The sequence below is a fragment of the Prunus dulcis genome, chromosome 1 (assembly GCF_902201215.1).
Source record: "Prunus dulcis chromosome 1, ALMONDv2, whole genome shotgun sequence".
Lineage (NCBI taxonomy): Eukaryota > Viridiplantae > Streptophyta > Magnoliopsida > Rosales > Rosaceae > Prunus > Prunus dulcis.
The window spans coordinates 43,404,174-43,431,329 of record NC_047650.1 but is presented as its reverse complement, the minus strand read 5'-3'; the positions used below and the strand labels follow the sequence as shown (position 1 = coordinate 43,431,329).

Here is a 27,156-nt window from a genome sequence, read left to right as displayed (position 1 = left end):
AGCTCAATTGGTTGAAAATTTGTCCCAAAAGAAAAAAAATGATTGAAAATTGTAATCAAAATGTCATACACCTTACTATCATAATTTCTCCAGTTACCTAGAACTCAATATTTTTATTTTTTGACAAATAAGAACAATTACGCGACAATGACTTTCCACCTTATATCTATCTCCTTCTCACCCTCTCATTACTTTTTATCCCACCTCTCTGCCTCTTTATCCTTTCTATTGCGGGATGAGATGACTTCCTTTTTGAGGTATTTAGTTATATAACTATTTTTAGTATTAGTGATATAGATAAATTCTACATCATTTAATCTTTATAAACAAACCCAAAAAAGAACAACTGACCTTGTTGAATTTAATTTTGATTATTAAATTACCTTGATGCCCTGTTGAGTGTTTTTTGTTTTTTTTATGAGATTTTGGAGTTTGGCTTGTTTTAAGAAATTGTTGACAGTTTTATAATTTATATCAAGTTCGAAGCCTCTTTGTTATATTTTAAATAAGTTTTAAGTGTGTTTTTAAAGTCTATTTCATATAAAAAAAATTTAAAATAATTTGGACCTCTACATTAAACATAACAGTGAAACTCCATTTTTTATTGGGTCTGCAAAAATGAGATTCATAAAACTCCTAAGGCAAGCCCAAGAAGCCCAAAACAGACTTGAGAAGCAAAACAGAAATCAAAGTGACGCCTTCAGCTACAGCTGGATTGCTCAGACAACAAATGAACAGGCAGGGAAAGAAAACTCTATCGGGGCTTGGCTGAGTGAGTTTGAAATAAGAAGCAAAGTCACAGCGACTATCGGGGCTGAAGAAGGAGAAGCTCAATACAACTCTACACAAAATACAAATTTCGCAGCACAGATTCTGATTGCTGCATTGATTCCGTGCTCTCTGCCAAGGTCGCTTTTAACCGCCTTTTGCTTTTTTTGTTGCTTTTTTGGTCCTTTCAATTGAAACTGATTTTGGAGGATATCTGGGTTTGTGGTGTTCTTTGCATTGTTTTGTGCCATTCGGAGATGGCTTTGATGTGATTTTGGGTTCGTTGTTGTCTCGATATACTGGATATTTTCATTATAGGTTTCGTTCTTTCCAATAAATTTAACTACTTTAACAATTATATTTTGGGTTTGCATTGCAAGCACATATGAAAATTGGATATGTTGTTCTGCATGAATGCTGTTATTTTCTCAAATGGTGATTGCCATTCCGTAAAAAAATATTCTGAAAGATACTCCTTCCCCTAATGCCCATCAATTTCTCAGCTTTCTTTTCTGGTCTGTTTGCTTTTTCTTTGACTCTCTCTCTCTCTCTCTCTCTCTCTACTGAAGTTGATTATTTTATGGAAGTTCAATTATTATTATTTTCCTTTTCCTTTCTCTAACAACAAATGTTTATACACAGAATATGAAATTGAAGAAAAGTTGAGCATTTGATGAAAGTTTGATTTTATTTCTTTTTTCTTTTTCTTTCTTTATGAGTATGAAATGAAAGTTCTGTTGATGATGGTTTAAGTGCTTCTTTTCTTATTAGCAATAGTCTGAATGATTGTTTAAAACTAAATTCTTTAGCTCAAATCTGTTGGTCTTTGGCCGCATATATTGTTTTAGATGCTTTCACAATTGGTCTTAACTACTATGTTGCTAACTCTTGTCGATGCTGTAGCTTCTGTGATTTTATTCGTCATGTTTAGCATGACATTTCCGAATTTGGTTTTCCTTGTTTTTTTTATTCACATTGCTATAGAATGTCACTACATGCTTTACTTTTACTTTCATCCATTTGTAACTTAAGTTACAATTATTGAACCTGATATGTATGTATCGCAATATCAGTAAGAATTATATTTTTATAATGTAACAAATAAATAAAAAAACCTCCCAGATGTGCAGCCTCCCAGACTTGAGAGGAGCACGTGTGGAGAGGCTAGTGTGAAGTCATACTAAAAACATCATCAGAATCAGCACTATCACTCATGATAACTTGGCCTATCCAGGAAGATTTTTTTTTTCTCCTATAATGTACTCATATACTGGGTTGAATCAGTAATTGATACTTTTTCTCATTTTTACAATATCAGATATGCAGCCCTTAGAGTTACATTAAGCAGAAGAATGACAGTATGATGTCTGAAGACGCTGGAGTAATGTTAGTACTTTATGATGATCCATCAGATCAACGATCTTTGTCTTTGGATGAGACCAGCAGCACTGAGGAATCACCTGATGAGACCAGGCTTTCATTAGAGACCATAAATGATGTAATTCCATATATAGGACAAAGATTTTCTACTCATGATGCGGCTTATGAATACTATAGTGAATTTGCAAAGCAATGCGGATTCTCAATCCGGAGGCACCGCACAGAAGGCAAAGATGGGGTAGGAAAGGGACTTACTAGACGCTACTTTGTCTGTCATCGTGCTGGCAACACCCCAATTAAAACCTCCCATGAGAGGAAGCCCCAAAGGAATAGAAAGTCCTCCCGGTGTGGATGTCAAGCATACATGCGGATAAGCAAGACAACAGAATTAGGAGCACCAGAATGGCGTGTCACGGGCTTTGCAAACCACCATAATCATGAACTCTTAGAAGCAAACCAAGTTCGTTTTCTTCCTGCATACAGAACTATATCTGAGTCTGATAAGAGCCGGATACTTATGTTTGCCAAGACAGGAATTTCTGTGCAGCAAATGATGAGGCTCATGGAGCTTGAAAAATGTGTGCAACCAGGGTATTTACCATTCACTGAAAAGGATGTGAGGAATTTACTCCAGACATTTAGGAAATTAGATCCGGAAGACGAGAGCATAGACTTGTTGAGAATGTGCAGAAATATCAAGGAGAAAGATCCTAACTTCAAATTTGAGTACACACTTGACTCAGACCACAGATTAGAGAATATTGCCTGGTCGTATGCATCATCAGTCCAGTCATATGAGATATTTGGTGATGCAGTGGTGTTTGATACTACTCATCGCTTAACTGCATTCGATATGCCACTCGGGATATGGGTTGGAATAAATAATTATGGCATGCCTTGCTTCTTTGGCTGTGTGCTTCTGCGAGAGGAAAGTTTAAGGTCGTTTTCATGGGCATTGAAGGTAATAGAGTGACTCTAATATACTTATTATCATTCTTCTTCAATCAATCTATCACATCACTCTTATATTGCACAGATGGATACCTTAAGTTTAACTTGGTCTAACCAATTAATTATGATTCTCTTGTGTGACTTAACCAAAAGCCAGTGGAGCATGTGAGACTGTAAACTTAGATTCTGAATTGAATAGATGGCATCAATAGGATGGGAGGTGAGAGAACTTTAAGGTGATGCCTTAAGGATTGTCCAGTCAGGTTTTGGCCATGCATAAGAGATGTTGATTTGGTAATTGTGGTTCAAACTTCAAACATGGGACTGTATTTTTTTTTCTCTTTAAAAGAATGATTTTTTGGCAGTTTGTAGTACAAATTTTGGAGTGCTAGGAAGCACGTTTTTATCAGATTTATGGCAGTCAATTCATATGTAGTTGGGAACTTTTCTTACTCCTTAGTAAATGCAGATGATCACACCCTCATATGTGTTCAGTGCCTCTATCAGTCTTTTCCAGATAGCCAGTTTGAACTAGAAACATATATGGATTGGAATCTTCTTATACTCTTGATGAATATCTGGCTTATGCGACGTGTATTTTTTCATAAACTACTTCTTTACTCCCAGATTTACTGTGGTTTTCTGTTTTGTATGGAAGGCATTCCTGAGCTTCATGTATGGGAAGGCACCACAGACAATATTAACTGACCAAAATATGTTTCTGAAAGAAGCAATAGGCATGGAAATGCCAACAACTAAACATGCACTTTGCATATGGATGATAGTGGCAAAGTTTCCGTCCTGGTTCAATGCTGTTTTGGGTGAACGTTACAATGAGTGGAAAAGTGAGTTTTATCGCATTTACAATTTGGAGTCCATAGAGGATTTTGAACTAGGATGGAGGGACTTGGTAAATTCTTTTGGGCTTCACTCTAACAGGCACATAGTCAACTTGTATGGCCTCCGCTCGCTATGGGCACTACCATTCTTGAGAAGCCATTTCTTTGCAGGAATGACTACAATTGGACAGTCTAAATCGATTAATGCATTCATCCAACGATTTTTGAGTGCACAGACCCGGCTTGCACATTTCGTCGAACAAGTATGGTATCCTCTCTTTCAATTTGCAATAAAATTAGAATAGATTAATCGGAATAATTTTATATATATTTTTAGATACCCTTTACTCTTGTTTGGTCAAAAGTATTTGGTGAAGTCTTACTATGATCCATTTTAATGTGTCTTGGTTGGTTAAATCTAAAGGTAACTGATGATATTACCACATGAGGATTAATATTTCAATATCAGTTATGCTTTGTATTCAAGCTCTTTTCAATTCTATCTTGCCTAGTCCACTTGATATGCGGAGTTTGAATACTCTCCGCTGCTGGAATCATATATATATATAGTCATGTCACCCAGGATTTTGTAGCACCTCAGAACATGGAAAATTTTGTGTTTTTTCATGTGTGACACACCAAAGCATGCATAATATAAAAAAACAACTGTAACAACTAAGAAGTGTTGAGCTACTATATTATGCTGCTTGTGGTCAATGTTTTATCTACCTTTGAGCTACCATATTATGCTGCTTGTGGTCAATGTTTCATTAACCAAGCAAGTTGACGATCGTTAACCTGTTATCTGTATTATAAAATTGCAAATTTACGGAGCCACCATTTTTTTTTTGGTGAAGAGGAGGTCCCAAATTCAAATCCTCACTCGCATACATTACCTCTAATCTTGTCTTAGGTTCGGCAAATTTATACTATTTAAGTTCTCTTTTTTGTTTGATGGAAAAGATTTTCTGTCCCCTGTTATAATATTTACTTTGGTTGCATGAACAGGTTGCTGTTGCTGTGGATTTTAAAGATCAAGCTGGAGAACAACAAACAATGCAACAGAATCTCCAAAATATATCCCTGAAAACAGGAGCACCCATGGAATCCCATGCTGCCTCAATCTTTACTCCTTATGCTTTCTCTAAGCTTCAAGAACAACTTGTTTTGGCTGCCCACTATGCATCTTTTGAGATGGAAGATGGTTTTCTTGTGCGACACCACACAAAAGCTGAGGGAGGTCGGAAAGTGTATTGGGTTCCACGGGAAGGCATTATAAGTTGCAGTTGCCATCACTTTGAGTTCTCTGGAATTCTCTGTCGTCATGCACTTCGAGTTCTCTCCACAGGAAATTGTTTTCAAATCCCTGAGAGATATCTTCCTGTCCGTTGGCGCCGCATCAGCATTCCTTCTGCAAAACTCCTTCAGAGTGCTCCAAATGATCATGCAGAAAGAATACAGTTATTACAGAATATAGTATCAACTCTTGTAACAGAATCTGCCAAGTCGAGGGAGAGGCTAGATATAGCAACCGAGCACGTCTCCATTCTCTTATCTCGTATACGAGAGCAGCCTGTTTCAGTGCAAAGTACAAGAGAGATTTCATCAATGCATAGGAATATTTGATTCATAACAGTTAGCTTAGTCAGAATTCTCATAGAAGATGAAACTTGTCAAGATTTGCTAAAGAATGTAAGTCAGGCAGGCTAGGAAGCTAGAATCGGCATCAGGGTTTTGAGAGCTGGCATGTGGGATGAAGTTTGTTACTTGATCATTTTGTAGTTCTTATGGTACATGCCATCGTGGTTCTACAAGGCAATTGGTTTTGTTGGACATCATTTCATATGCCTTACTTATGACAGACGACTTTCAGTGGGGATGTGTACAAAGAATATAAAGAAATGAAATGTCCATATGTCTCTCCTTTTGTTTTTTGTACAAAACAAATTTCATCTTGCTGCAATTAGGATACCAGAAAGAATGATTAAGTTTCTTGAAGCAAGTGGCTTTCTTCTTGTGTCCCCAAAATCCGTCTACCCACAACCCAAAATGACGTTTTTCCTTTTTGAGACATTTCAAATCAACTCAGCAAAACTCGGAATTACTATAAAAACTAAAAATGAAAATGGAAATATGACAACCTGGAATTCATGCCATATAACTCATCTAACAAATTGGGGTTTGGAAGAAGCAGCTAACCTATGAGTAAGATTTTGTTTTGATGCCTTAAGTTAGATTGAACTGCCAACTAAACTCTCACAAGCGATATTAGGGGAGCTGAAGTCAAATCTAGGACATCAGGTGCAGGGTAAATACTCGTAAACACTTGGGTTATAACTTACAAGCCCCTTACGCCAAATAAGCTCTCTTAATAAATAAAAATAAAAAAATACTGTCAATTAAGCTCTTAAAGCAAATAAGTCTAGGCCGAGTAACTTTACATTCGGCCCAAAAACCCACAGTTGAGCACAAAAACTTGGTGGTTGGTAGCCCATCATCAGCTGCTGCCGGTGCCGGTGCTGCTGCGGAGGAGGTGCATTAACATTGTTGGACACATTTGGAACTGATCCATTTCTTCAATTACCCGAAGCAAACCTCTCACCCAATAACTAAAAGGTATGTTTCTATTATCTGTCCTATCTCTGCTTATAATTATCATCCAAATTGAAAACCTATTTCCCCAATATCCCCAAAATTTCATGCTTGATTTGATAATTCTATTTCTCTATATCGAAAATGTTTGTTGGGTTGGGTACTGTTTCCTTTTGTACGAACACAATGTCAAAATAAATATATATATAAATATTAAAAAAAGGGTTGGTGTAGTTTTTTGCAGGGTGCTAGAGACGTTGAATCAATTGGACGTTGAAGATGCATCCTCCATTAACGCTACACAAGCACCCCATGTGTGCAGAAGTGAGTTCTCTATCCCTTTTACTACTTTCTTCATCTTTTTTTAAATATTTTTATTCTGTTTTATTGATTATTTATCTCTTTATTATGACATTCATACGTACCATTGAGTACCATTTTTCACCTAATGGGGTTTGGATTTGTTGGATCATCTCCATTTGTGTAGTTGAAGAATCATGAATCACTGTCTAAATTGCTTCATAGTCTCATACAATATGTGTATATGTATTTGTATACCATGACTCGCTGTATATGTATACCATGAATCGCTGTCCAATTGTGAAAACTGAACAGTTGTGTTTTATGCTAACGCTTGGGGAGTCATCAAATGGGGCAATTGGGGTTGCTTGAACCCCCCAAATCTTGCACTTTCACCTAGACAATAACCTAATCTTCGCATCAAAGTGCTTGGTAAATCATGTGGTTTAACTCATACAGGCTAGCCAGAGTTCAAGCCATATATAGTGTGTGGTTTCAAATAGCAAAAAGCGGAAAGATTTGTGTAACCTAAATAATTCATTTATCTACAAACACCTGTAGACAAATAGGCAAGAGTGTATTGTTACAGGAGTTATGCAGCTAGTTTTGAGTAGTTGGATACACTTAGGAGTTAGAACTTAAATGGGATTGAAGGAAGGAGGTTTTGACCACACAATCTCTTTTAAATCTACAGAAGAGAAGTCATATAAATGGCTGTCTTGGCATGTTGCTTTACCGTGATAAAAACTTCGATAGAGAATACCATTAAGACTCTTACCTTGTGAGCTATTATTTGTATTGTGATTGTTTGATAATTTCTGGTGTTAGAAGTGTCAATTTAGCAATGCAAGTTACATTTAGCAGCAAGTTGATAGATATATCCTCTAATTTTATTTATGTTTCTTCTGTGTCTAGATCATCGAGGATTTTCAGAAGTGTCATGTAGATCATCCTATTGGCAAATTCTTTGGTGAATGTACAGATCTCAAAATAAAGCTTGACCGTTGTTTTCGGCAGGAAGTAAGTCTTAGTTATTTGGGTCTTTTTTCTTTCTGTTTTTTTGAAAATATATATTCTTGTAGAATCTTAAGGATTACTTTCAATTTGTCCAACAGAAAGCTGTGAAGAGGAAGGTAAACTTTGAAGAGAGTAAGAAACTGAAGGAAAGGCTACAAGCTTTGAGGAAAGAAACTGCTGAGATAAGCACTGAGAATCCTGTGCAAGCTTAATGGAAAGCTGAGGCATTCTTTTATGGATGAAAAAAGGCCTAATATCAGAACTGACAATATTTAATACAGATGGAATATAATGCCCTATCTTGCTACCACAGATTAGTGACCAGATGGGATACAAGTCGATGCCATATTGCCAATGGCGTTGTCCTCTATTTGCTTTCATTTCGTTGAACTTCAGTTACATTAGTTTCTTTGGTTGCAGGAATTAGTACTAAGACAACAGATGTGCAAGAGGATGTTTCGAGAAAAAAAATAAAAAATAAAAAATTTGAAGAATGTTTTTCCAAGAGAGATGGCGCCAACATTTGATTCATTTTCAATATAAATTTCAGTGGAACTGCGGTTTATAATTATATGTCAAATACAATGAGTAGCTTCTTAAAATTCATTTCTGGTGTTCTTGAGATATGCCAAGGAAGTCTCTTGGGTTGCTTGCTCCAATTGCAACCCTAGTATTAAATATTGATGTTAGCGCCGATGTGGAGAGTATGAAAAGATAGAAATATTGATTTCAACAGAAATTATATGTACGCCTTACAGCCTCTAATGCTTCAATGTCTTTGATTACTGTAAACTTATTTCTAACTGAAAATTCACTAGAGGTTCCATCATTATTTTGGAATTTTTAAAAAAATAAATAAATAAATTTTTTATTTGAAAAAAGCTTTACTCGTATATCTTCAAGGGGATTGATGAAGAAATTTGGGTATACTGAATTAGTGCACAAGGCCTTTTCTTCCAAACAACAAATATGGCCTTCGATCAAGAAATGTGGTAGCGCCTGCATGCAATAAAATATACATACACCCAAAATGATGTTTGTACAAGAACTTGATTGATTAGATATTCTCCAATAAATATTTTATGTTAAGGATTGGTTACATACTTCTAATCTTGGCCATTTGATTGAATTCACTAAATGTATTGGTAGTCTCTTAGATGCAATTCAACGGCCTAAATTAGAAGTATGTAACCAATCATTAACTTAAATACTTATTGGAGAATGTCTCTTGATTAGATACCTTAACCTTGACCATGAAATCAAAATATACCACCCAACCTTTGGCATCCTATGAGGTACTTACATTGCGTCCCTACCATTACCATGTATGCTAAAACATACCTACAATTTAGTTTTCAAAATAAGTTCCCTCCTATTTCTTCAGAAGATTTCTGTCGACGGCGCCTTTCAATTTGGGCACATATCTACGTCTTTGTTCACGACTGACTAAGTACTACATCTACGTACCAGGAGAGTTTTGGCGAATAGCATCAGTAAGAAAGATTGCCTCTTCTTTGGTTTGACCCTCCCTCCAAACCTTGAATTTCAATTCACGATCACTAGAGTCATTCCACTGCTTTAGCAATGACATTTTAAAGGGGCCCCTTGTGTCACCAAGAGGACTCACACAATGCCATAAAGCAGAATATGGGTCTTCAAATGCAGGTGCTACAATTTCGCCCCTTACATCTTCATCATCATCGCTTAACTCAATAAACTCAGCTTCGGATGTGCTTTGATTTTTCACTTTGTGTTGAACATCTTCTGGTTCACTTGGCCTTTCACCAACGATATCTGAACTAAAATGGTGTGGCTTTTGTTGGCTGACATCAGGTTGGCCTTTAGAAGCAAAATCAAGAGATTTTTGTTCGAGTGCTTTAGGAAACAACACTTTAGAAGACTTTTTTTCCACATGAACATATTGGCGGTGCCTTCCATGATGAATACCACCTTGGACTTCTGGAGACAGAATATGAAACTCTGGTCAGCTTTTCAGAAACAAATCTAGCAGAATTGTTTCTCTTCTGTTTTAAAGTAGAATCATTGAAAGGGCGTCACCACTAACAAATCAACAACACAAAACGGTACATAAATTCACCTCAAGAAAAAGAGAGAAAAAAAAAAAAAAAAAAAAAAACCTTACTCAAAGGCAAGGCATTCTAAACGAGGTTCGGATCATCAGATTGCATAGGCCCAGAGCTCTGATCCACTGGTGAATACAACTCAGATCAATGTAGTACCCCAATGGCACATGTAGAGGATGTGAATGCACCAAGATAACCAAGTCTTTGTTAAATTGCCTTAAAGTCCGGCTTTGATGTATCCCTAATACCTCTATGTTGGGCAGTGCATTTAGAAGGATGCATAGAACCAAGCATTGTGTTTAAGATGCTTTATATACTAAAGTTTTTGTGCTCATGCCTCGTAGGCTTCTCTGTGTGATATCAATCAATATTATAACATGACAAAAGTAGAACATGAGAACAAATAAGTTGTAAGCGCCGCAGGCCTTACTGGTCTAAATCTTGGTTATCTGGGCACATCATGAGCACAACACGATTATTACAGGGTCAACATGAAGCAAGAATGGGCCTAAATCAAATGGGTTGGACTGGCACGGCACTGCCCATTTCACACCTCTAACTAATACAGTGCATCCATTTTAAGATTTATCTAGAGATTTACCTAAAGCTCTCTTAGACTAAATATTTCCTTGGGTAACCAAATAGTCTATTACTTCAATGTATGTCCTAAATGTAGGAGGGAAGCGAGTGAAATTTCATTAGAGGAAAAGAAAAAAATTCTTTGCAAGTAAACTTATTCAATCAAACATTTGACTCAGTCACGTTGATTGAGTCCAGCATAGCAACATTTGAGTGATCCTATTGTCCTTGGTTGAGTGATTCCCAGGTTAAACATGCTACTGATATCACACCCCTTTGAACCAATTTCATTCATCCCTACAACCCGTCCTAAACCAAAAACCATTTAGTGAGTTGGCAAGCGGGGCAAGCAAAGCACCTGGCACCTAGCTTCAGATAAAAGACAAGCAAGTCTCTTGTCACTCTTCCTTGCGATGCCTTCCTGAAGGTGAGGCTCCAAGGGGAGTTTACTTGCTCGATGGTAGGGAGAGGGGTGAGGCTTCTGTCAAAGTCACGGCAGTCAGACACTCTTTTAGAGTATTGTTGTTTGATCTAGACTCTCTTTATTACACTAGATTTTGGGAAAAGATCCTAAGATTGCTACTCTTTACTTCTATGAGTGTATCAGGCTTCCAATTTATATAAAATACCTTCCTATCAGGTTTATAATCACAGTTGAAACCGTCTTTTCATTTTGCAATTCAATTTATATTTATATTGATTTCGCATAGAGGAAACCATAGGATATAAGTGCTTCGCTTTCCACATTATGTTTTGTTTTGAGAGAACATTATGTTTTAATATTAGTATGTACTGAGGTGAGGCCTTCTTTAATAGGTTTATCAAAGCATCAGGACTTATCATGGCTTTTAATTTTAGTGAAAACCTGAAAGATTCACTGAGTATCGTATATCCATGAGTATCTTTGTTGATGACAGGACTTGAGAGAACATTAGTTTTTTTATAAAACTTATATCACGAGTATCTTTGTTGATGACAGGACTTGAGAGAACATTAGTTTTTTTTATAAAACTTATATCACGAGTATCTTTGTTGATGATAGTTCTTCTTTTTTAGAAAGAAAAAAAAAAATTACTGCCCCCACAAAGAGCCAGTTGTTCACATGACATGTTTCCAAGTGAAGTGAGCAGAAAGCATCAAAGGAGTAAGCACTATATGAAGGAAAAAAAGACTGGCGTAACAAAAACAGAATTTAGGAGGAAGTACAGTGGAAAAATGAATTCAGTTGTGTTGGCATAAATTTCATATTCATCAACCACCTCACTCCAAAGAAAGAGTAGAATTTCATAACGTCTAGAATTGCAAGATACTAAAAATGTTGTGAGAGGTACATCTAATACTAGTCACTCTCAGAATTCAATAGTCAAATGATTGAACTTATCATGATCTAGAAACATTAAGCATGCAAGCATGCCCAGATTCTCATTGATAAATGGAACCAAATAAGAACTTGAGGAAACAATATTGAATTTATAGTCAAGAATGAGAGCGTCACAAACCTGCTGGATCTGTTCTGCCATTTGGATAGCACAAGGTTCCATTGGCTAAATCAGTGCTGGGAGTTTGAGAGGGCCCTTTGATGGCTGAAAAAGGTGAGCCATCATTTTCTTGTTTATCCTGGCTAGAAGAGTTCTCAAGAGCAGATCCAAATTTTGATATATCTGCAATTAGTTTTGGAACCTCATTTAATTACCGCGATTGTTCTTATGGTGTTTCAAGCAGCAGCTTCTTAACAATGCTGAATCAATAAATTAGAATTAGAAGCTTAGCAAACCTGCTGGATCTATTCCGCCCTTTGGATAGTACAATGTTCCATTGGCTAAACCAGAGCTGAGAATTTGAGAAGACCTTCTGAGTGCTTCAGGCAAGCCATCATGTTCTCGTTTATCATGGCTCGGACAATTCTCAGGAGTAGGTTCAAAATTTTCTTGTTTATCAGAGCTGGGAGTTTGAGAAGATCCTCTGAGTGCTTCAGGCAAGCCATCATGTTCTCGTTTATCATGGCTCGGAGAATTCTCAAGAGTAGGTTCAAAATTTTCTATATCTGCGATTACTTCCGGAACCTCATTTAACAACCGTGATTGTTCTGATGGCATTTCAAGAAGCAGCTTCTTATCCATGTACTGAGCAAGCGTATGTAGGTCAAGGGTCACAGTTTTCTCATCTACATAAAATAGTACCTACTACCTAGGCATAAGGGGAATGCCAAATTTAAGTTTCATCTTGCAAACAATCCAAATAGGTTTAGTAATATAGACAATCTGATGAAGACCCAACCTGGAAATGTGCTAGAAACTGCAGTAGGACTACCCAAAGGGTGGAACTGATACCCTTTAAGCAGTATAAGAACATATTTCTGAAAATAATAGGATCGACAAAAACCCAAGACTAAGTTACATTTAGCTCCATCTCGACTTAATATAATACCTAATAATAAGAAGCATACTTACTACTTCCCATTTGAAGGACATGCATTCAGAAGGTCACATAAGAAACTTACCGACTGAAAGAAAGTACAAAGACCTAAATATCCCCGGTCAAAGGGTCACATAAGAAACTTAATAACTGACACAAAGTACCAAACGAAATATTAAATTGCATAAATGTAACAAACCCAAGGAAGTTATCAGAACTGTCCAGAATTTTGCGGTCAACTGGCTGCTTCACAATTTGAACTTCTCCCTAAATCTACGGCTTTCCACAATTATACATGTGTACAAGATATGTTATTATTCCAAAATCTTTACTATGTTGATATCATTAGTAAAAGGATATTCTCTCCTCCATCCTTTTTCATTTGCCTGGTCAATGCGCTTCTGCAACAGGGACAGCTCTCTTCCAATCCACTGAGATGTTTATGACCAGATAATGCAAAGATGAACAGCAAAATCAACCGCCAAGCAAGAATGAGAAAATCCACAGATACCAGAAAGACAAGCAAATAAGGGAGGGTATGAAAATCTAATAGAAAGAACAGATCATTGCACAATGCCTTATATTGCATTTGAGCTTAAAGATCTGTTCGATAAATCATTGGCATTGTAAGCATTCATGGTCAAGTAGTTATTTTCTAAATACTAGTTTATATTAAAAATGAGTTCTAAGTAAAGCTCTGGTGACTCTGAGAACAATATAAATCTAATTGAAATACAGAACAAAACATAATTTTATAATTTATCTCTATGATATATACAAGGGAATACTCAGTATGTAGTCCCAATCACTCCATAATGGCGCAGGAGAAATTTTAAACAATGTGGCAATCTGTTGGTGGGATTTCCCTACAAAGCCAAACGAGGGTACATGGTTTCATAAAGCCTGTTTGGCCGAATTAGAAATTTCCAAAGATGGTTTTTCATTTTCTGCACTATTTCTGCTCTCTAGAGTTAAGAATTGCCTCTAAATGCAGGGACCAAACAGACTTTTTTAATTTTTGGCTTTAAAGTTTAAAATTTTCATTTACCATTAAATAGACTTTTTATATATTTTTTTTAATAGTTCAATCAAATCATAACTTACTGTCCAAATCTTTCTTAAGCATGCCCCATACCCATTTGCTAGACACCTGAAGTCACACTTCAAGCTATTGGGAATCTTGAATGAATTATCACAGCATAGAAAACAGACATTCTTTTTAGGGGTTAAATCAAGAAAACATACGTGCTTCATTATATCCTCATGCAGACGTCTAGCCTTCAGTTCAAGCTCTGCCTATCAACGAGAAAGTTCTGGTTAACAGGTTGGAATATATACAAATACTAGCTGCAAACCCGGGTATTTCAGAAGAACTTACAACAGTGGGCCTTCTAAGTAGGCCATCTTTCACTCTCTGATGCAAATCTTCACATTCTTCCTGTGGAAAACAATTACGAAACATAAATATGCAGTAACTGTAATTGATTTGCACTCTGTTCTTAGGTGTAGAGGTAAATCCTCTCTACCAGTGGAACTATGATTTGTTTTTGAAATTAAAGAACAATCTCTATGGGTAATAGGGAACAACAATTAAGCACAAGACTCAAAGTTCCCTTAATGACCATGAATTACTAAAAAGTATATCTGACAAACCTTAAGGTACCTTACAGTGCTCAACTCTGGACAAGCTCAGCTCTAACCTAGAAACCTGGCCTATATCTTTAATTTTCTAAATAGTGAAAAAAACTTAACTGACAAAAATTTCATTCTAATTACCTTCTTTTTAAATAATAAAACCACCATAGTTAACTTTGACTACTTATTTGAAAATTTTCATCCTTCAACAATCAAACAGTCACAATTATATTACCTGACAGAAGTCATCATCTGACAGCTTGCCGATAGGTACATCTTTTGACATATTGGAAAACTGCAAGAAAACTTCTGTATTCATAACACCAGTCCTCGAAGTTTTCTTTATGCCTGTCAAGATGACAATATAATACAAAGTGTAAGGGTGATCATCCGAGGACAAAACTAACAGGATTATAGTTTTAGCATTTATGAATTAGGAGGCTCTGCATTTGAAGGCTAAATATTGAGGTGATCATACAACTAGTGTTGAAAATATAAACATCTCACATCGAATATCCTACGCCTTGCATCTCATAATAAAAGGCCTAGCAGTCTCTTCATCCAGACCAATTGATTTTGCGTTGGATGCTCTAACTTCATCATGGTATAAGACTGAGCAATCAATTCATTCACATTTCAGGAACAATTTGTCCACATGTGCTTCACATCACCTATTATTGTTGATCCATATGTTTGACTTAAGCAGGCCCACATGGGTATTCTAAGCATTGCATCTAAAAAATATACAAACCTAAGCCCTCCATCCATTGGCAATTGGTTTTGGGTTGGATAATCTAATTATCACAATTCATAACATCCAATCACTATGAGACAGCTTGAAGTAACACATCAAAAGGAGAAATTTTCTTATTAAGTAATACAAATTTTGAGCCTAAATAGATAGAACTCATAAAAGCCTAACTCAGTATTATTACCTGTTATTTAATCTATCTGACAGTCCACTGTAACAAATAAATGTGAACTATATGAAATCAGAAATCATTTCGATCAAGTCTGGAAATAAGAGAACCTAAACCTTTGAAGACACCTGAGTCAAATCTAGAACAAACTTCATGGAAATAATTTAAAATTCCATCCCTTTCTCATAGTGCTGCATTTGGATAATGAGAGCATATAGTTAAATTGTGCACATGGAATTTGAAATAAAAATATATTTCAATTTATATTGGATAAAGGAACGACACACAAGTTTTCAGCTCGAACAATATCACTTCTTACAAGATATTATTAATCATTGGATCTAGTAATTTCAAATTCAGAAAGCTGCATATTATTTCACCATTCCAAAATCATTTCAATAAAATGTATCTAACAATTTTATGGTTCTTTAAACCAATTTAAACAAACATTCCTCAAATATATTTGGCTTAAAAAAGTCTTTCCATGAGCTACTTTCTGTCCAAAAAAAAAGAAGAAAGAGCCCCAACTAGATAAAACAATGTGGTACTGCCACCAGATAATTGATGAGCCCCCTCAATAACAAATCAGCCAAAATAGAACAGTTGAAATGCTAAAAACTAGAAAGAATGCTGTTTGATACTTCAAAGAAAACCAAATGCTAATTGCCTAATGAAACAAAACGTATACATAGACTCATGTTTTTCTTTTGACAAAATCTTAATACTTAGTTTTCATTGATAACCACAAGCCATATCTATTGGAAAAGTTTTCATTTAAACCTGCAAACCATATCTGTTGGAAAACTCAACTCCATATCCTTAATAAATTCAAAACAAGTTCAATCTATAAGTATGATCATCTTACAGGTTGCTTTATCTCTTTACAGATTCTGCTAATTAGCACAAAAAGAGATGTTTGTGTTGAGAATATAAACCCCACATCGGAAACGTGAAGCATAGGACCCTAGTTCATAAAATCTAGGGCCTCTCCACCCATTCCCAATTTGTTTTGGGTTGGATGTCCTAATTCTTTCAGTGTATCAGAGCAGACAAGCCACATGTTAGGCCCCACATGCTCCCAAACCCAATATAAGTTATCATGAGGGACACACTGATTGTGGTACAATCAGAACTGTAAAAGCTTGAGCTGTTATGAAATGAGGCCAACAATATATATTAAGCTAACACCCCATCATGCATGTGCAACATCTACGATGCACCTTTGAGATCAATAAACAAGTGGGAAACATGGATTGTTGGTTTGGAACCTAAAGACCTTATGCAACCAAAACTCTGATACAAGTTTGACAACCACCTTACTCCAAAATCTTGAACTGTAGGAAATGGGCTAACGGTTCATATCAAGTTAACACGCTGAATTAAATATTTACGATATTTTATTTTGTCTAATATCTGACAATAGCAGACGTTGCAATCTCTGTTAAAAATATATCCCCAGCTAACAAACACGACAAACAGACAGATGGTATTCCCCCCAGCTAACACCAAGACAAAATCCCTTTAAAAAAATATAATGGATCTTACTTTCACGAATTGCTGAAAACAATTTCCAGCAAGTGGAGTTGAGTTCTAATATTCAAAAAAAAAAAAAGGCGAACAATAATTACCGTTAAATATTAGTAGCCATTGCTAAGAAATATACCTTTAACTTGCAAGAGCTGGTGAGAATTTTTTTGTGAATAATCATTTGGGTCAGATTTGACTCTCACGAAACTTCCTACTACTTTCTCATCAAAAGTCTCAGGTGGCTTTAACAATTTCTCCACCAAGCTCCTTTTGAGGTACAGAAGCTTGATGTTTTCAGCAATTACAGAAGCAAAACAGCTTTTACGCACATTTGGAACTACTTTTTTCTTTTGAGGTTGTCCATCTGAGATCAACTTGTTCTGTCTTTTACAGGTCACCATAAAATTCTGATCTTTGTCTTCAGAACTAGACCCAGTCTCATCATCCTCGGTTAACTCCAGATTGTCACAAAAATGAGCAGTCAGAAGGTTATATATCCTATTTACACTCGTTGATTTCTTTCCTAAAAGAGACTGTAGCATTGCATCAAAAATTACTTTCTTCCTTTTCTGTGTGTCAAAAAGGTTGTTTTCTTTACAGTAGTTTGTAACTACAGTGGTAACTTCATTCTGCGATAACTCTTTGCTTGTGTCCTTACCAATGGAAGTGAGGAAACTTAAGAGAGATTTTGACCCCCATCCTATAAACTCTATTTTCTTTGCTTTCACTTTTCTTTTCATTGCACTCAGCTTTCCCTTGGACCTCTTCTTTTTGCTAACTGGCATGTATTCTTCTTTACCTTTCAAGTCGTCGTAATCACTTTCTTCATCAGATTCAGAAAGATTTTCTTCTGTTTTACGAATTTCATTTGACTCAAAGTCACACCTGTAGTTCTTACCACTCTTCAATAAGTTTTTTGCATAGTGAACATGTTCTGCAGATAAGCCTTGCTTCTCTTTTATTATTTGCCAATATTCCTGGAATAGGAACTCTAACGTATTTCTTTCCTTGAAGTCTACTTTGCCCTGAAAATCAAAAGAGCATATTCTGAGGTGACAAGAGAACAAAGCAGGAGTTTTATATTATCAAACCATAGAAGACCTGCTGCACTTCCCAAAACAAACCAAAAGGGCAGGAAAAGAAAAAAGAAAAAAAAAGGAAGGAATAAAAAGGAGGGAAAACACATTATAAGAAATAAATTCATTCATTAACCCAGAAAAGTAACCAGGACACAGGTCACTAATTGAACCATAGGGTCATCCCGAGTCATATAGTTGACAATTTGACATCACAAATAAAAAAATTTAATTTATTCACATAGATACATTACCAAAAAAGAAAATATCCATTTAATTGTACATCAAAGAAATAACAGTACAACTTCAAGTGAAAAAGGATAAAGTATTTAAAAGAAAAAACCAACTATTATTTCAAAGTTTCTCTTATGGACTTTACGTTCTCAATAGATTTCAAACTGTATATCATTAATCCAAACCATCTATTTATTATGTCTTCCACCAAAGATCATCCCTGCGGAAAAAAATCATTCAAATCCAAAACCATTTAACTACTCAATTAAATGGTTGTCATTTTAGTGTTTTCTTGAAGCACCATGTTCGTCTTATTTTGTTGGTAATAACCACATGTTTTAATGGTTTTCAATTTGTCTAATTCTTTTGCAACAATGATCCATGAATGAAGAGTTGAAAAATAGACAGTTCGGATCGTTGAAATACAATGCACGGTGGACTTGATAAGGTGGTCTCAATTAAGGTAAGGTTATTTGAGGAATCCTTCAAAAGAAGGGGACTCTATGTATGCATATTGTGTATTATGTATGCGGAAGCGATAAATGAAATTAAGAGACACTTTTTCTTAAAATTAATCAGAAACAAGCATACCCCATCAGAATCAACATCCAACTTTTCTTCTATCAGTATTGCAAGCTTCAAGCAATGACTGCAAAATCCTTCACCCCCTTTAACAAGGGCAAATTCAGCATCCCAGAGACAGATTCCGCATACACCTTTTGGGCAGCAAAAGCAATGAAACTTCGCAGTTTTATGGCATATGAAGCAAGAATGCCAGTCTGAAATGTTGAAAAAAGGAAAACAAATTAAAATTAAAATTGGAAGACATCTTTGAGGTGAATAATTAAGACATGTCTAGTTGGGTTTTACGCACATCATAAGATAGTTTTTGAGAATGCATGTATAGTATAGCATATTGAATGCAGTAAATCTTGCCATATTTTATTGACAATGACAAGATGTAAAGCTGAATCATCACCACAGAATAAATTTAGAGCTTACTGCAAGTCCAGCGATCTTTGCTCTTCAAAAATGAGTCATCTTTTCCAACACATTGAGGATGATAAACTTTAAGACAATCCCTGAGAAATAGAGATAGACACTTCAACTAAATGACCAAAAGTGAAATTAAGAGAGGAGGAGGAGGGGGGGGGGGGGGTTCTTCCTTTCAGAATCTCATCCTTGACTTACTGCAATTTTTTTTTTTTATAATCTTACAGCTGGTTAGATGATGAATATCAAGGCACATAATGTTAAGTATCTTAATGAGAAACATATCATGCTCTAAGTCGTAGATAAAACTTGAGCGGTCAGTACAAAACATACCAGCTACTTGCATGCTAAAAACCACTGTTATTCTAAACATTGAATTTTCATCCAATGGCATAGAACATGATATGTGTCTTAATGTTATGTGCCTGAAATTCACACTAGTGAGATGCCCCTTTGATGATTCAAATGAGAACAAGTCCTATAATACATTTCAAACAATGAGTAACTATCCTTGTCTACCTTTCTTCTCGTTCAGGTTTTTGGGGCCCTAGATCCTCAAAATACCCAACTAGTTCTTAATAAACACACTGTAATTCGGTTAAATTTACCATGTAACAAAATGTAATCAATGAGAATCACATTCTTAGTTAAATCGATTTTTGGATTGTCCATATTCTGTTTAGGGCTTAGGGTATAGTCTCTAGAATTTAGAGGTAAAAGCCGAAAATCCTAAGAACCCTAAATTATAAACCCCAAAAACTAACAAATAAGCCGAACAGAATAAAAAAGCAGGAACCTCTTTTGGTACTTATGGCTAATTTTCTGGGAAAAAATGTGGTATAATTCACAGGGACATCTCAAAACACTAGCAAATGAACACGGTCATATAACATGTAGCCATTTATTATCAACAAAAACCATTATTACCTACTAGAATTTCAATTTTCAATAAGATCTCAGAACTCACTTGTAGTCGCAAACCCTGACATCTCCTCCATCTTTGCAAGCAAAGCAATAATCTTCACAAATTTCTTCCTTCCTTCTTTTGTTCTTCCTCGGCATATTGTTCAACCCTCTTTCCTGTTAATTGATCTCCAAGCCCAAAATTCCAATTCAACCACAACCCCAGTTCTTGTATCCCAACAGCTTCCCCTAAACCTGCCAAATAAAAACAAGTTAAGAAAAGATTCCATTTGCTATCCTCCACAGCAACGAAGAAAGAAAAGAACAAAACAAAAACAAAGAAAAGCCTTATTTTAGAAGAAACTTTAAAAACCCAAATGACAACGAGAATATTGTGAACCACATTGCAGTAGTGTAGTTCTAAAGGCTACTCAATGAGCTTCTTCTTTCTTCTGTGAAAGTTCCTCTCTCTATTCAACATTTCATGTATTTAAGTTCCTTTTATCAAATGACCGGATCCTTATATAAAGAAAATATAAGAGACCCATTTTGTTAAAAAGCAAAGAGCATACCTGAAGCTGAAGGGCAGTGAAGAAGAAATACAATGCAGCAATGGCGCTTTGTGTAGAAGCCACTTGAGAGAAAAGAAGGAACATGACACCAGGAGAAAAACTTAGTTGCAATAGGTACATCACTATTTTGCTATTCTGACCAATAATACTATGCCACGTGGAAGTATTGTCACGGTATCAAAACGTTATTGGTTGGGAATAGCAAAATAGTGTTATTCAAGCTCATCGAAGTCTTTCTCCTTGAACCAGAGCCCTCTGCAGCTTTGGCGCTTTCTGATGAGTAGCGTTTTGCTCGACTGAGTGATTGTTAACAATAAATATAAAAGCATGCCGTTTGGGTTGACTGTGGAACGAAACGAATACTCGGAAATTTTGCCTCGCACATTTGGGTAGAAAGGCCGTGGGCCAAATGGGCAGCAATAAGAAGGTAAGTACTTTTATGAGTTGTTTTATGGTGAGGGTGTCATATATGGATCATAAATATGGACATTCATATTATTATTAGTTACATGATTCATCTTAATAATAACTTCGTTTAAGTTTAATGAAAGGCCAAAAGTCACTTTTGATCCATGTAGTTTTAATTTGGTCATTTTTGCCATTGTAATTTCAAGATTGTAGCAATTTGAGGACAATTAAAGAATTCCGTCATTTTTATTCGCGCTGTCAGGGGTATTTATGTCTAAATTTTAGCCTTAATGAAATGATCATGTGACTAATATAAAGGTCCACATGAAAAGTTCATATATGGTACCCTCACTATAACATTTCGTGTACTTTTATATCATTTCTTCTGAAGTGATATAGAGCAATATGGGGACTTTTTTCTCCTTTTTTATTTTTGTAATTTTAAATTGTTGTTTAATCAATTATTTGTGTTTGAATCTCCCTTTCATGATACTATTTGTATGTAAAAAAAAGTTATCGATACACTATTTTTTTAGACAATAATACTATTTGGACCACATTTATTGACCACTTTAGTGATTATCTCTCTAATAGAGGTGGACCCCCATTAATGTATGTAAAACCCACATGTATTAGAGAGGTAGTCAACAATATGATTGTGGTATAACTAACATCACCTATTTTTTTTTATAGAATATACCCACTATGATTTTACGCTAGGACGTTATCCCCATTCTGCTGCTCCCTGCCAAAAAGAGATCGGTCCCCCTAGGACTTTCGATCGGTTGGCGCTGCTGCAGCATGCTGTTTCCTCATCCTCTGCATCTGGTTTTGCGAGCCAACATCAACAAACCTTTCTTTTGACTTCACGGTACTTTTCTCAAGAACAAATATAAAGAGCACATGCATGTGGCTCTAAGAAAGAATGGTAACTATTCTAAGGTAGAAAAATTCAATTAACAAGTGTGTGTTTTTTGTTTTTTTTTTATACAAACGATATTGGAGAAGAGGGGTTTTCTACACACTATCAAGGTGCCATGAAAGTTCGAACTTAAAACTATTGGTCTTTAAATCAATACCCTTTCTACTGGGCTAAAGCCTGTGTGGCACCAAGTGTGCTTTATATTGATGGCACATGAGTTTTAATATTTTCATTATATTATTTCCATTCAATTGTCATATTATTATTTTCATTCAAATGGTAACTGATGGAATTAACTAATAAGGAAAGCACATTAGTAGTTGATAACCCACAAGGTCGCAGCTAGAAATCTAATGCAAGATTCAGGCAGGTGCACTAATCGGACAAGATTATCCCCTCCTCAAGTTATTTAAAGCAACAGCCTCTGAATAAAAATATAAAAGATGAGGAATAATATCAATGAAAAAGGCAGGTAACAGCAAAGGCTGCTACCAATAATCAAGGCAGGAACATTTTCCGTCCTTGAAATGGTGAAACCTGCTTCCATCCCTCACTATAATTTCTCTCTCAAACACCTTTGAAATTATCTTGCTTACCCCATGACAATCCTCACAAACTCTCAAATTCTTCACAATTCGAATGCAATCCCCAGCCCCTGTTACAAGCAAGCCAAAAGCCATCGCAAGCCGCTCACTATGCTCCTTTATTGCATTCTCCTTTTCTTCCTCCCCTATATCATGCAAAACTGATGAAACATTTGGTGAGTAGCCAGATTCTGCTATTCGTATTCCAATTTTCTCCAGCATTTTGTAAATCTCCAGAGAACGTTCATGCTCTCTATCCCCTGCAACAAATTTATGAACTGTACCCTGCGCTTCAATCAAGCTCCAACCTGCAGCTTTATTGGTGTTTTGCTCAACCAATAATCTCCGAACTCTAATAACATCTTCCCATTTCCTTGCTTTTGCATATATACTGGCTAGTTGTACATAATGCCCATCATGGGTTGGATCCAATTTAAGTAACTTCTTCCCAATCTTCTCACCCAATTCTATCGATCCATGTATCTTACAAGCACCAAGTAGTGTTGCCCATAATACAGGATCTGGTGGAACCGTCATCTTCTCGATCAACTGAACAGCTTCATCTAAAAAACCTGCACGGCCCAACATATCAACCATGCACCCATAATGCTCCATCTCAGGTAATATGCTATACTTCTCTGTCATCAACTTAAAATGACGTCTTCCCTCACTCACCAAACCAGCTCTACTACAGGCACCCAAGACACCAATGAAAGTGACATTCACAGGATGGAAACCCTCATCAATGAACCTTTGAAAGATTGCAAGTGCTTCTTTCCCAAGGCCATGTGAGGCCAATCCACAGATCATAACGTTCCATGTCCAAATATCTTTCTTGGGCATATTTTTAAACAAAAGTTTAGACTGTTCGATGCATCCACATTTTGCATACATGTCAATTAGAGCTGTGCCAAGGGAAACAGTCAACGGGAAATTCAAGGACTCTACAAGGGAGTGAACTAATCTACCATGTTCGAGCAAACCCAATTGTGCGGATGCTGAAAGAACTGAGACTAACGTGGCCTCATTTAGCCTCATCCCCTTCTCTCTCATCTGTTTAAAACACTCCAACCCTTCTTCTAACCGCCCATTCTGCACGTAACCCGAGATCATCGTACTCCATGAGATCACGTCTCTCTCTGGCATTTCCTCAAACAGCTTCTCTGCAGCACCAATCTGTTCGTCTCTTACAAAAGCCGTTAGCATTGAGTTCCAGGTAACTACATCTCGGGAACTGGCATTCTCCTCAAATAACCTTTTCGAGCATTCAATTCTACTACAAGAACAGTACAAATGAATCAAAGCATTCCGTACAAACACATATCCGCCAAAACCAAGTTTTACAGCAACAGTATGTACCTGAGCTCCTTCATTGAGAGCCAAAGCCCTGCTGCAAGCTTGCAAAAGAAAAGTAAAAGTATGGTTATTGGGTTTCACGCAAGTTCGCAGCATGGAGGAGAACAGAAGCAGGGATTGAGGAGGCGAATCGCTTTTTGCGAAGCACCGGATCATGTTATTGGTGGCGAAAACACTTGGGTATTTGATGGATTGGTAAAGTGAGAGAGAATAGTGAAATGGGGTTGATGGGGACAGAGCAAGAAAGCAGAGGAGGTGAGAAATGAGTGGCGAATCAGCGGCGAGGCCCGAGACGATGATTTGAGCATGGGCTTGCTTGGTTTGGGGGATGGAAGGGCGTGGTGGGAGAGAAGAGAGAGGTGGTGAAAGTTGGGAATTAGAATTCACCAGAAAATTTTGGGAATTAGAAATGTGTTTTGGGAGAGAAAGGAGAAGGGATTTGGGCTTATAAGCAAACATAAAGAAGCTTTCTCTCCTCTACTCCGACTCCAACAAGTTTTGATTCATCACATAATTTTGAAAACTCTTTAGCACAAAATGGCGGGTATGAGAGGTTTATGCGTGTCATTAGGGATTATTAATTGTTGATGCGAAAAAGTGGTTTGACACGTGGCTCGCCCAACTTAGTGATATTGTGCCTTCGGAAGGGAGTTAGTCTTCGGAAGGTCGAGTTCCTGCAAAGGGACACGTTCGGTAAGACCTTGGGGTACCGGTGCGGTACCGGCCGAAGGCTCTCCGATGCTTAAGTAAGTACGGATTTAGTAAATGTCAGATTACAGATCAAGCGATAGCGTACCGTTGGTTCTTCTGTCCCCTCTTTTGGGAATAGGGGTCTCCTTATATAGGCCTTGGGAGGCGTGCATTATGTCAATTTTCCGATGTGGGACTGTAGGAGCTGGTTGTGAGCATGACACGTGCCTTAGGGCAAAAGCATCAAGATGTATAGCATTCGGTAGGAGACATGCCGAAGGGACTGTAGTGACAGGTGTCGATTCCGTCCACGTGTCAGGTGGTCATTGGTTATTAATATACGGTATAAACAGTAGTCCCCCAAGTTCTTTTCCGAAGGTTCTTCGGGAGGGAATTTGGTTCTCCACTGATGACTCGTAGGTGCCCTGCCGTTCGGCAAGTTCGTTTGGGAGAGACTCCCCTGAGACTTGAAGGGTCGCTGGTGCTGAGAGGGGTGAAGGCAGAGACGCTTCGATTCCCGCGCCTGGCCCGTGAAGACGCTTCGTCTTCCGTACCTGGTGTGCAGTGACGCTTCGTCTTCTGTACCCGGCGTGCGGCCCACACCTCCACCCACAGGACGACACGTGGCTTGTGAAGTGACGCTTGACGGCCGCATTCATGAGCCGTTTGGTTTCCCAAGGCATGCCGTTGCAGCCATCCCCTATAAATTGAGGCTGCTCCTAGCGCAAAACTCACTTTGCGTTTGAGAGTTGACGCGAGAGCTCTGTGCAGGCGATTTCCGAAGAGTGTTAACGGCATACCAGGCGATTTTCACGCGAGTTATCGGCATCCAAAGCGATTTTCGCGCGAGTTATCGGCATCCAAAGCGATTTTCGAAACCAACATTCGGCAGTCAGACCTTCTCTCAATTGTCAAGGTAAGGTGCCATTCGGTACTTCGAAAGACCTTCTTTTATTTCTGCGCGTCCTTTCGTAGCTTAGGCTTGGTCGGTAGTCAATAGGGCTTTCCTTCGGTAGTCCAGTGAACTATAGGTAGTGACGTAGACACATCGGTAGGGTAGTTTATGACACAACCTTAGCCATCATTTTTCTCTTCTTTTTTTTTGTAGATGTCTGCTAGCGAGTCCTCCTTCGGCAGTGAGCCCAATGCTTTCGATGAGGAGTTATCATCGGGCTGGGACACATCCAGCGGGGCCGCGAGCCTCGGAGCCGAGAGTGGAAAGGACACCGATGTGGAAGTTATCGGTGAGGAGGTGAGCTCCGTTCCTACCCACGGCATCGGCAAGGGACTGATGACGGGGCAACCGCTTCCCTTGGCCGCGGTCTATAGAGATGGTACCCGCGTCGGTACCTTCGAACGTCAACCGGAGGCTTCCACCTCTGGTCGCGATGATGCTGTTGCCGGTCCCTCTCGGCCGAGGGTTACGATCGTCCATCGAGAGCGGTCAAGGATACCGGTGGGCGTACCAAAGAAGACCCTGTTCGGGGTTGACTACTTGGAGCCCTACAAGCTTACCGAACGGGAGCTCGAGAAGATTAGGGCGGAGTACCTCATCCCGGATTCGGTGAAAATGAGGATTCCGAGCCCTACCGAATCCCTCAGCGACCCAGGAGATGGTGAAGTCGTCTTCTTCACCGATATGTTGGTGCAGGGGGTCAGGTTGCCGTTGCAGCCTGCCGTCCAGAAGATCCTAGCCCAGATCGGGTATGCCCCAGGCCAGTACAATCCCAATTTTTGGGTGGCCTTAATGGGGGTGATAGCTGCGTTCGGGATTGCCGGGGAGGGGAAGCCCTCCTACGAACAATTATCGTACCTATACAGCGTCACGAAGTCCAAGAGTGCCGATCACGGCGGTTGGGTCCAGGCGAACTGCCTGAAGGCTTCCGAGCGGGGGCACTTCATCAGCTCGGTGCCGACTTCCTAAAAGTCTTGGAGGAATCGGCGGGTGCTTCTGTCTGGCGATTGGGAATCGCCGTCGGGAGTATCCCCGCTGTTTCCGGTACCCACGACGTTCCAGATTGCCGGTAGGTAGTTATGTTACCAATCGGTAGGACAACTATTGTACTTGTTACTTTCTCTGTTTTGCAACTCACTCTTCTTTCGGCAGGTAAACTCAAGCAGCCGAGCCCCAAGGAGAGCGAACTTCGGCAGCTCGACAGAGTCAGGCTGAAGGTCCCTGCTGCCGAGCGAGTTTACCCACGATTCCTTTTCACCAGCAATCTCATCAGAGCCGGCCTCGTCAGTCCTGCCGAGAGTAAGTATACATGTGCCTTTCCTTTTTCCTTGATTGATTTATTTTGCATGCCGACTGACTGAGTATTTTTGATCAGTGACGGACGCAAGGAAGGCTGCCGAAGCCAAGAAAATGAGTGAGTCGTCCAAGAGGCGGCTCATGATGGGTCTGCAGGGCA

General features: G+C 38.0%; 4 protein-coding genes across 6 annotated transcripts; 2 read left to right on the top strand and 2 right to left on the bottom strand.

Moving 5' to 3' along the window:
- Positions 1-670: 670 nt before the first annotated feature.
- Positions 671-5,940, top strand: LOC117616213 (protein FAR1-RELATED SEQUENCE 11). Its single transcript, XM_034345460.1, has 4 exons — positions 671-908; positions 2,087-3,109; positions 3,758-4,201; positions 4,947-5,940. Exons 2-4 carry the CDS (start codon positions 2,129-2,131, stop codon positions 5,562-5,564), a joined length of 2,043 nt encoding a protein of 680 aa, XP_034201351.1. The 5' UTR covers positions 671-908; positions 2,087-2,128; the 3' UTR covers positions 5,565-5,940.
- Positions 5,941-6,351: 411 nt separating this feature from the next.
- LOC117614257 (COX assembly mitochondrial protein 2 homolog) lies at positions 6,352-8,418 on the top strand. 2 transcript variants are annotated; one of them, XM_034343005.1, is made up of 4 exons: positions 6,352-6,554; positions 6,775-6,854; positions 7,746-7,850; positions 7,946-8,418. In XM_034343005.1, the coding sequence occupies exons 2-4, from the start codon at positions 6,810-6,812 to the stop codon at positions 8,057-8,059; spliced, it is 264 nt and encodes an 87-aa protein (XP_034198896.1). In that variant the 5' UTR covers positions 6,352-6,554; positions 6,775-6,809; the 3' UTR covers positions 8,060-8,418. The 2 variants fall into 2 exon arrangements, with proteins under 2 accessions (XP_034198896.1, XP_034198895.1); XM_034343004.1 differs by having other exon boundaries at positions 6,354-6,554; positions 6,765-6,854.
- A 438-nt stretch (positions 8,419-8,856) lies between these two features.
- Positions 8,857-21,095, bottom strand: LOC117616253 (uncharacterized protein At5g08430-like). Of its 2 annotated transcripts, XM_034345501.1 has the most exons (12): positions 20,786-21,095; positions 20,278-20,468; positions 19,320-19,399; positions 18,909-19,096; positions 17,144-18,032; positions 14,796-14,908; positions 14,304-14,363; positions 14,171-14,221; positions 13,286-13,356; positions 12,285-12,643; positions 12,010-12,171; positions 8,857-9,806 (listed from the first exon to the last, which is right to left on the bottom strand). In XM_034345501.1, the coding sequence occupies exons 2-12, from the start codon at positions 20,370-20,372 to the stop codon at positions 9,307-9,309; spliced, it is 2,568 nt and encodes an 855-aa protein (XP_034201392.1). In that variant the 5' UTR covers positions 20,373-20,468; positions 20,786-21,095; the 3' UTR covers positions 8,857-9,306. The 2 variants fall into 2 exon arrangements, with proteins under 2 accessions (XP_034201392.1, XP_034201394.1); XM_034345503.1 differs by lacking the exons at positions 19,320-19,399; positions 20,786-21,095 and having other exon boundaries at positions 20,278-20,690.
- A 1,396-nt stretch (positions 21,096-22,491) lies between these two features.
- On the bottom strand, positions 22,492-24,103 carry LOC117614032 (pentatricopeptide repeat-containing protein At3g62890-like). Its single transcript, XM_034342705.1, has 2 exons — positions 24,059-24,103; positions 22,492-23,975 (listed from the first exon to the last, which is right to left on the bottom strand). The coding sequence occupies exons 1-2, from the start codon at positions 24,070-24,072 to the stop codon at positions 22,604-22,606; spliced, it is 1,386 nt and encodes a 461-aa protein (XP_034198596.1). The 5' UTR covers positions 24,073-24,103; the 3' UTR covers positions 22,492-22,603.
- Between the last annotated feature and the right edge of the window lie 3,053 nt (positions 24,104-27,156).